Below are 8,944 nucleotides of genomic sequence, written 5' to 3' on the forward strand. Positions count from 1 at the left end.
CCCTTTATTCCGTTTTTCCCTTTTCTTTTCGCACAGGTTAATTTATTATCGTTCTTTCTCTCTTCTTTTCTTATCATCTGTCTCTTTTCTTCGGGTTATCATCAATCTTTCCCATTTCATTTCGTAATTTTTCCATAAACATTCAGTGTGTATGATTATTTGTGTCAATGCTGCTAAATGGCACAGTTAATACTCCGTTCTCTCTCTCTCTCTCTCTCTCTCAAGTTAGCAGAGTAATGCCCTGATCAAAACAAGTACACCACCAAAAAACGAAATAGGAAAGAAAAAAGAAAATATACATGACAGAGAGAGAAGACCATCCTCTCCCACCATCCACTTTCACTACTTGCACGGCATTGAAGACTCAGTGGATTGGTACTTAGCCCCAACGGCATTGAAGTCTCCAAGAAAATCCACTTTCTAATTATCGCGAATATTCTCTCTCTCTCTCTCTCTCTCTCTCGCTGGTCTGTTTTCATCTGACGGGACTGGCCTACTCTCACATACTGCATTCTAAGCCGTAAGTGCGTGAAATTCGAAGGGCCTGTGTTATGTGGTACGAATGAGTCTCCTTGGTTACTAGTCAAATCCACAAACGGGCGTCTCCTTGGTTGCTAGTCAAATCTATCCTCCAATTTGACTATACTTAATTTTCCTTTTTTTTATTTTTTTATCCTACCCACTCCATTAATTATAGTCGTGATAAAAAGGTGGTGGTGGTGGTGGTGGTGGTGATGATGATGATGATGATGATGATAACGATGGTGGTGATGATGATGATGATAGTAACGATGGTGATGATGATGATAAAGTAGCGATGGTAATGGTGGTGGTGGTGGTGGTGGTGGTGGTGGTGGTGGTGGTGGTGATGATGATGATGATGATGATGATGATGATGATGATGATGATGATGATGATGATGATGATGATGATGATGTGAAATAAAAGGAATCCATGCAACCCCTATTATATATCCCAGTACAAACAAGTATTAGCTAAAAAAAAAAAAAAAAATTATAATCCACAGATATGAGAACTTTTACCTATTCTGGAAAAAAATATATATATATATACGCGAAAATGAACCCCAATCCATGTAACTCCTGAGAGAGAGAGAGAGAGAGAGAGAGAGAGAGAGAGAGAGAGAGAGAAAGAGAGAGAGAGAGAGAGAGAGATCATCAATTTCCAATCACTCCATCACGCTGCCTTCCCTCCCTCTGATTAGCTAACTCAGTGCCCCTCCGTGGAAAAGAGGGGCTAACTAGGGTATTATTAAGTGTTATCTGCTTAATGGGAGGTGCCGGGAGAATCAGAGGACGTAGAGGAGCGCCTTCGTACGGTGGCATTGGTGTGACACGGCGGGCAGATCCACTGCCTGGTTGGACAAGTGGATCTTTATCATTTTCCTGTTAGCGTGAAAGGATGGTTGGTGGACTGCAGAAGGGTGGTTTTAGCCTGCAGTCCACTGGGTTCACGTTGGCCTGCTACTACTACTACGATGACGACTACTGTAACTATTTCACCCCTTCCGTAGCACTTCTTCGTGACTAACATCATATTGTAGTATCAGTCTCTTAGAGCAATGCAAGACCTTTACAACCTTCTTCATGTCTGGTAATTTCTTCGGGCAATATTACACCTCGACATTCTTTCCGTGGTACTTCTTCGTGACTAACATCATGTTTGTTAATTTCTTCCGACAATGCTACATCTCTAACTTTCCGTAGCACTTCTTCGTGACCAGCACTAGTGTTAATCTCTTATAGCACAGAAGTTAAGACGGTGAGAGGTCAATTTTATGCCTAGTCAAAGTGAGCAGACTAAATATCCACACATCAATTCCTTAACATTTTTTTCCCATAGTTAGCAACGTACTTTACAATCCTTCTATAACGGGGTAGGATTTAATATGAAGAGGTAGAGGTTCTGTGTCAGCTGAGAGTAACCCAACTATAGCAATTAATGTGGATTCTTGTGACCTATAATTAGCCCCATTATTAATCATCTAACAGGTAAATGGTTGTTAACTGATACAGGTAAATGAGGAGAATTATAACATGAGGCGGTGAAAAGGATGGCAGTTTCTCTACAGGTGAGCATAACCCAACTACGGCAATTAACGTGGATTCTTGTGACCTATAATTACCCCTTACTAATCACCTATCAGGTAATGGTCGTTAACTGATCAAGAAAAGGTAAAAGAGGGTAGTGACAAATGTAGCATCCACCTACGTAATTACAGCGTTTTGGGGAGCTATATGTTAAGTAAAATCAGTTCTATAATTACCCTCTTACTGCTAATCATCTATCAGGTAATGGCAGGTAATTGGTCAAAAGAGGAAGGTAAATGAGGTTAGTAAGTGGCCAACAGTAGAAGGTAAAAGAGTGACAAATCGAACAGGGGCGCTGAAAAGGGTAGCCACGTCCACCTACTCAATTAAAGCGCTTTGGGAGTCGTCTATTTAACAGGCAGTCTGGTGGAATTATTAAGAGGAACTTCCATATAAGGCTTTGGTAACCCTGGTATCACTCTATCTCAGCATTATATTTTTTCAGCATGCGGTACACCCCACGCTCCTCCCCCTGGAACACTCAGCGCAGCGCATTGGCTCCCAGACGCGGGCAACCTCACTGGGATTGGCTCAGGGTGACGTCAATGTTAAAATTAACCCAACCGGAACGCTGGAAGCCCCGACCATGTGGCCAATACTGAGAGAGACAGGGGGAGTTTCGGGGTGAGTAGGGCAGAACACGTGTGAGCGGCGAGGAGGAAGGGTGTGTGTGTGTGAGTGCGTGGCTGTGTGCTGCGTCTCGGTCCCATCACCACGCCAGAAGTCACTCCTCAAGGCTGAAACCAAACAGCTCACAAGCGTGGGCAGAGAGTCACGGTCGCCTGCCTGCCTGCCTTGTCTGCCTACCTACCTACCTCTGGAGACTTCCTGGGCCTTGGCTTGACTACGTACACACACAGTATCTCACCTGAAAAAGAGGGAGAAAAAAAAAGTCAGTCACCATTCAATTAAGCAACCCACAATACATCACCTGAAAGAGACAGAAAAAAAGGAGAATTTAATCAGGAATCAAGCAACCTGCAGGATCCAATATTACACCTGAAAGGAAGAAAAAAGTAATTATAGTCACCATCGAATCGAGCAATCAACACAACCTCACCTTTCATTCATTTGGAAACCCACGTCACCTGTCTGCCTACCTGCCTGCCTGACTTCCAGGTTTTGGCACACACACACACCTCACCCGAAAACCATACAATCAATCGTTACCACCGAATTGAGGAAACTCGCATCATTTCCATACCTATATTCTTGGAAGCCCCAGTCAACTGTGATCATTCATGTGCTGTTTAACTGAGAAAAATCTATGTCGCTTTACACATCAGTGTTGAGGGAGAAACTGTTGCGTGTTCCTGAGCAAGATTGGTCCTTAAAGTCAATATTGGTGTCAAAAGAAGGCCACTTTATCCACGAATCTTGACTTTATACGTGGACAAGAGAGAGTTCACGAAACTGAAACATTCTTCCTTCTTAGGTCAAAATTCTGATCGATTCAAGGAAAATGGTTCGCTGCCAATGAACTAAAAAAATACACAAACTGGAACAACAGAAACGTATTTCTGGACGAGAGTATACCAAACATTTTCTTAAGATGTCTGCGTTCCTAGAATTAAGAACTGACTAAGGGTAGACTGAGGGAGTGGAAACAGACTGGTGGTGGTGGACTGTTGGGGTGCGTTGTGGCTAGAGTGCGTGTGTGAGTGTGTGTCGCTCCATTAATCCACTTCTCCCGGGCCTCCTCCCCGATCGTCAGCAATGGTGGAGCTGGTGGAGAGGGTTGAGAATTACAAGGATACCACTTTTAAATACCACCACCCCTACCTGGCCCACGGGAGCTCCACAGCCGAAATTTCAGAGGTGAGTAGAAGCCTGAATTGAACCTCCTTCCACTTTGCAACTTGATACACCTGTTGCAACGGGGTGAAAATTGCAAAGTTATGGTATCCAATTTTTCAGAAGGGTTAGGATGTGGACCAGAGTGGGTTTGTTAGGGTGCAATGCGGAAATATGCCCAGTCACAGTTTGCAGACTCATCCTCCCACTTTGCAACTCAAGATGCACGTTGCACTGTTGGAAATTGCAAAGCTTGAGTGTCCTAGGGTTGAAAGGGGTTCGAAATGTGGGTTTGATGGGGTGGGTTGGGGTGCAAAGCAGAAGTATGTCCAGTCACAGTTTGCATCATCACCCTTCCAGGTTGCAACTCCCGAAACAAGTTGCATGGGGTTGAAAACTGCAACGGTCTTGTCTCCAATCAAAGAGGTTAGGAGTGTGGGTTTGTTGGGGTGCGATATGGAAATAATCAAAGTTTGCAAAATCCTCCTTTCGTCTTGCAACTCAAAGCACCTGTTGCAGTGGGTTGAAAACTGCAAGGCTTGAGTATGCAACAGGTCGTAGGGGGTTAGGATATGGATCAGAGGTGGGTTGTTCAGGTGCAATGAGAAAATCGTCTTCTATCTTGCAATTCGCGATATATAAATGTTACACCTGGTTGAAAACTGCAAGGTTAGGCTCTCCTAGGTGTGAACAGGTGTGGGTCATGGGTGGGATTAACAAGGTGGGTTGGAGACATATGAAAAGTCAAAGTTGCATTATTGTCCTATCTTGCCACCTAGAATATCCCGTTGCATGGGGTTGAAAATTGCAAGATCAAGCCCTCCCAGGTGTTATCAGGTGTGGGTGATAGGGGAGATTAACAGGATGGGTAGGTGATTTATGCTTGGTCACAACTGCATTATTCTCCTCCTATCCTGCAACCTAGGACACGTTGCATGGGGTTGAAAATTGCAAGAATCGAGTATATGGGGTAAAGGGGTAAGGGGTATGTGTTAAGGGTGGCTTTGGTGAAGTGGCTTGGGGTGCAATGCTGCAATGTGGCCCGATACAGAATAGAATCATCCTTCCACTTTGCAACTCCCAAAACAAGTTGCACGGGGTTGAAACTTGCAAGACTGGTGTCCTAAGATTGACAGGGGTTAGATATATGGTTCAGGGGTGGGTCTGCTGAGGTGGGTTTGTCGGGGTGGGTTGGGGAATGAAGTCCAGTCACAGTTGCAGAATCGTCCTTATAACGTTGCTTCGTGTTGAAAATTGCAAGAGTAGGGTGTCCCAGGGGTTGTATGGGGTGGGGTTAAAGTGGCTTGGGGTGGGTTGGGGTACTATGCTCAGCCACAGTTGCAGAATCATCCTTTCATCTTGCAAACCAGGACACAAGTTGCACGGGGTTGAAAATTGCAGCATCAGAAAATCCTAGGGTGAGATGCTAAAATGGGCCAGTTACGGTTTGCAGAATCATCCTTTTATCTTGCAACCCCAAACTCATGTTGATCGGGTTGAAAATTGCAAGATCAGAGGGTCCTGGGGTTCAATGGGGTTGGGGAGGTGGGGCAGGAGTGGGTTTGTTGGGGTGGGTTGGGGATGGGATGTGAGTATATGCCCCGTCACAGTTGATGGAAGTGGTGGTGGAGGTGGTGGTGGTGGTAGTGGTGGAGGTGGCAGTAGTGGTGGTGGTGGTGGTGGAGCTGGCAGTAGTGGTGGTGGTGGAGTGCCCAAGGGGAAGTGTTAGGTCCTCGGCTTTTTGTCCCTCCTCAGTTAGTCGCGTGCTCAGTCTTCAACTCCCTCATTGCCTGGCTCCTGGTCTCAGTTTTCGATTACGGTTTCAACTGTCCATTCTGGTTTCAGTTTTCGATGCTTCTTAGTTTCAGTTTCACAGTCTAGTTTTGTACGTTAATTACGCGGAGTGTCGCGATTTTAGAAGGATTTAAGTAACGCAGAATATTAATGGCTGGAGCAAAAAGCAAAATAAATCACTTAGGAAGAGATGTCAGGGAGCTTACGTACCCTACGAGACAACAGGCCTAGGTTTCTCTGAGCGTTATTCTAGTACAGTTAGGAAGCTTACTAACACCTCTTCCTTACCGATTTATTTCTGATTCTGCTCCCTTACTTTATACTTGCGTGTTATTCATGCAATCTATGTCAATAATGAAAAGACATAAGATGCAAACCAGGGGATATTAATGAGTAGTCTGGAAAATAATTCGTTAAAGAAGAGGTGTTAGGGAGTTTCCTTACCTACGAAATACAGACTTAGATATCTTTGTTATATAAATGTTAATGATCCCAGTTTTGAATCCAGTCTCACGAGTGTAGTCTCATTTATACTTAACTACTTATTCATAACTTCTACGAGACTAGGAGTATGGTTAGACGCAAGAACTCAGTAGCAGAAGCAAGTAAGCGTAGTAGAAGCAAGGGAGCAGTAGTAGACGCAAGGGAGCAGTAGTAGATGCAAGGGAACAGTAGTAGACGCAAGGGAGCAGTAGTAGAAGCAAGGGAGCAGTAGTAGAAGCAAGGGAACAGTAGTAGACGCAAGGGAGCAGTAGTAGACGCAAGGGAGCAGTAGTAGAAGCAAGGGAGCAGTAGTAGACGCAAGGGAGCAGTAGTAGAAGCAAAGGAGCAGTAGTAGAAGCAAGGGAGCAGTAGCAGAAGCAAGGGAGTAGTAGTAGAAGCAAGGGAGCAGTAGTAGAAGCAAAGGAGCAGTAGTAGAAGCAAGGGAGCAGTAGTAGAAGCAAGGGAGCAGTAGTAGAAGCAAGGGAGCAGTAGCAGAAGCAAGGGAGCAGTAGTAGAAGCAAGGGAGCAGTAGCAGAAGCAAAGGAGCAGTAGTAGAAGCAAGGGAGCAGTAGTAGAAGCAAGGGAGCAGTAGCAGAAGCAAGGGAGCAGTAGCAAAAGCAAGGGAGCAGTAGCAGAAGCAAAGGAGCAGTAGTAGAAGCAAATGACCAGTAGTAGAAGCAAGGGAGCAGTAGTAGAAGCAAGGGAGCAGTAGTAGACGCAAGGGGGCAGTAGTAGAAGCAAGGGAGCAGTAGCAGAAGCAAGGGAGCAGTAGTAGAAGCAGGCAAGCAATAGTACAAGCAAGCAAGAAGTAGCAGAAGCATGCAATCAATATCGTAAGCAAGCAAGGTCCCAGGCATCCCAGTTTCTTGCACAGACAGCCAGTTTTTCCTTCCAAACACGAGCGCTCTGTCTTCTGCAGTCTCTAAGGGCGAGGGCATAATCTGGAGAGGTATATGAGCGAGTGGGCTGAGAGTTGGGGAGAGGGGAGCGTATTGGCAGGGGAGAGAGAGACGTGGGGGCGATAAAGAGGTATATGATAGAGGGGTGTGTGAGCTGAGGGGAGGGCAGCGCAATGGCAGGGGAGAGGGCGATATGGAGGCGATTTTTCTGTGGCCACCCCTTACGAGATTAAGGCGTTTGGCTATTGATAGATGGGCAGATGGTGCAGTTTTAGAACACATAATTTTTCCCTTCTCTATAATAATGTTTTCCTTCTTTCGCTCTTGTCCCATCCATAGCGCTCATTCAGAAAATACTATCTATATATGTATGTATCTATCTGTCTATCTATCTATCTCTCTATTGCCAGAAAATACACCGAAATTAAGTAGACTTTTGGGACATTACTTCCTAGCACGTATGTATCCACGGGAAGACTTTTCGTTGTGTGTGTGTGTGTGTGTGTGTGTGTGTGTGTGTGTGTGTGTGTGTGTGTGTGTGTGTGTGTGTGTGTGTGTGTGTGTGTGTGTGTGTGTGAATTTCTACTTCTGTCTGTTATTAAATTCTAGCTTCCTTGACATAAATAAAGTTAATATGTGTTTGTGGATTGAGGATAAGGAGAAGGGGGAAAGGAGTTAAGGGTAGAAATGGAGGAGGAGGAGGAGGAGAAGGAAAGAGGAAGATGGAATGCGAGGATGATGAGGAGGAAGGTGAGGAAGAGGAAGACCGAGGAAGGGGAGAAGGAAGAGAAGGAATGAGGAGGGAGATAGACAGCGAGGAAGGTGAGGAGGAGGAGGAAGAAGAGAAGGAAAAGAAGGAAAGAGGAGGGAGAGGGAAGCTGAAGACAGAGAGGGAAGAAAGGGGGGAGATACGGAGAAGGAAAAGGGGGGAAGGGAGAAGGGAGGAAGGGAGAAGGGGGGAAGGAGGCAGATAAGGAAGAAGAGAAGGGGAGAAGAAGGAGGGAAAAGGGAGACACTGATAAGAGAGAGAAATAAATCGATAAGGAGAGACTGACAAGAAGTTAGAGACACAAAGAGATGAAAAGGGAGGAAGAAGAGGAGGGGGATCAAAGAGTGGGGTAAAGATTGAGAAGGATGGGTAAAGACTGAAGGTAATAAAGTACGCAGAAGTAAAGGAAAGTCGCCAATAAGGACACGTAGTAAATCAGTATGAGAAACGCTTACACATCTTTACTTAAATGGTTACTTTAGATTGGCCGTAAAGTACCTGGCAGCTGTCTGTGGAAAGGTGAATGTAGAAGCTGGCGGTTTTCATCCTAAGACTTTTTCGCTTCACTCCAATGACGTCTTATATTTATTCTTAAGACGACGGAGATATAACTCTTACTCTTGTCGCCGATACCGTCCTCCCTGCATACTTCTCCCTGCATACTCCTCCCAGCATACTTCTCCCTGCATACTCCTCCCAGCATACTTCTCCCTGCATGCTCCTTGCATACTTCTCCCTGCATACTTCTCCTTGCATACTTCTCCCTGCATACTTCTTGCATACTTCTCCCTGCCTACTTCTCCTTACATACTCCTCCCTGCATACTTCTCCTTCCTCCCTGAGCGTCAGAGAGCATGCTTCCCACTCCTACTCTGGTGTTCTGTGCTCTAGACTGACACATCACAAGGTTTCATGTAACACCTAACACCACCTCAAAATAAATATCCGCCAATTACTGTTCATGTTCACTACTGTACGTTAGCATTTCCTTGTAATTCCTTTATGCAACCTGAGAAATGAAAAAATAATAACCTCAATAAATCACACACGTACAGGTGCTACGGGAGGGACAGAAATATATGAAAAAATTATCT

The 8,944-nt window shown here is 45.1% G+C and overlaps 1 protein-coding gene across 1 annotated transcript in view; it reads left to right on the top strand.

Annotated features, from left to right (window-relative positions):
* Nucleotides 1-3,827: 3,827 nt before the first annotated feature.
* Nucleotides 3,828-8,944, top strand: part of LOC145399433 (uncharacterized) — a 38,590-nt gene continuing 33,473 nt past the window's right edge. Inside the window, exon 1 of the mRNA XM_080272049.1 lies at nucleotides 3,828-3,929. Coding sequence (XP_080128175.1) covers nucleotides 3,828-3,929 — 102 coding nt within the window. The remainder of the gene's footprint in view (nucleotides 3,930-8,944) is intronic.

This window comes from Coenobita brevimanus, chromosome 49, assembly GCF_032717465.1.
Source record: "Coenobita brevimanus isolate Jiangsu-jjx chromosome 49, ASM3271746v2, whole genome shotgun sequence".
NCBI classification, from domain to species: Eukaryota; Metazoa; Arthropoda; class Malacostraca; order Decapoda; family Coenobitidae; genus Coenobita; species Coenobita brevimanus.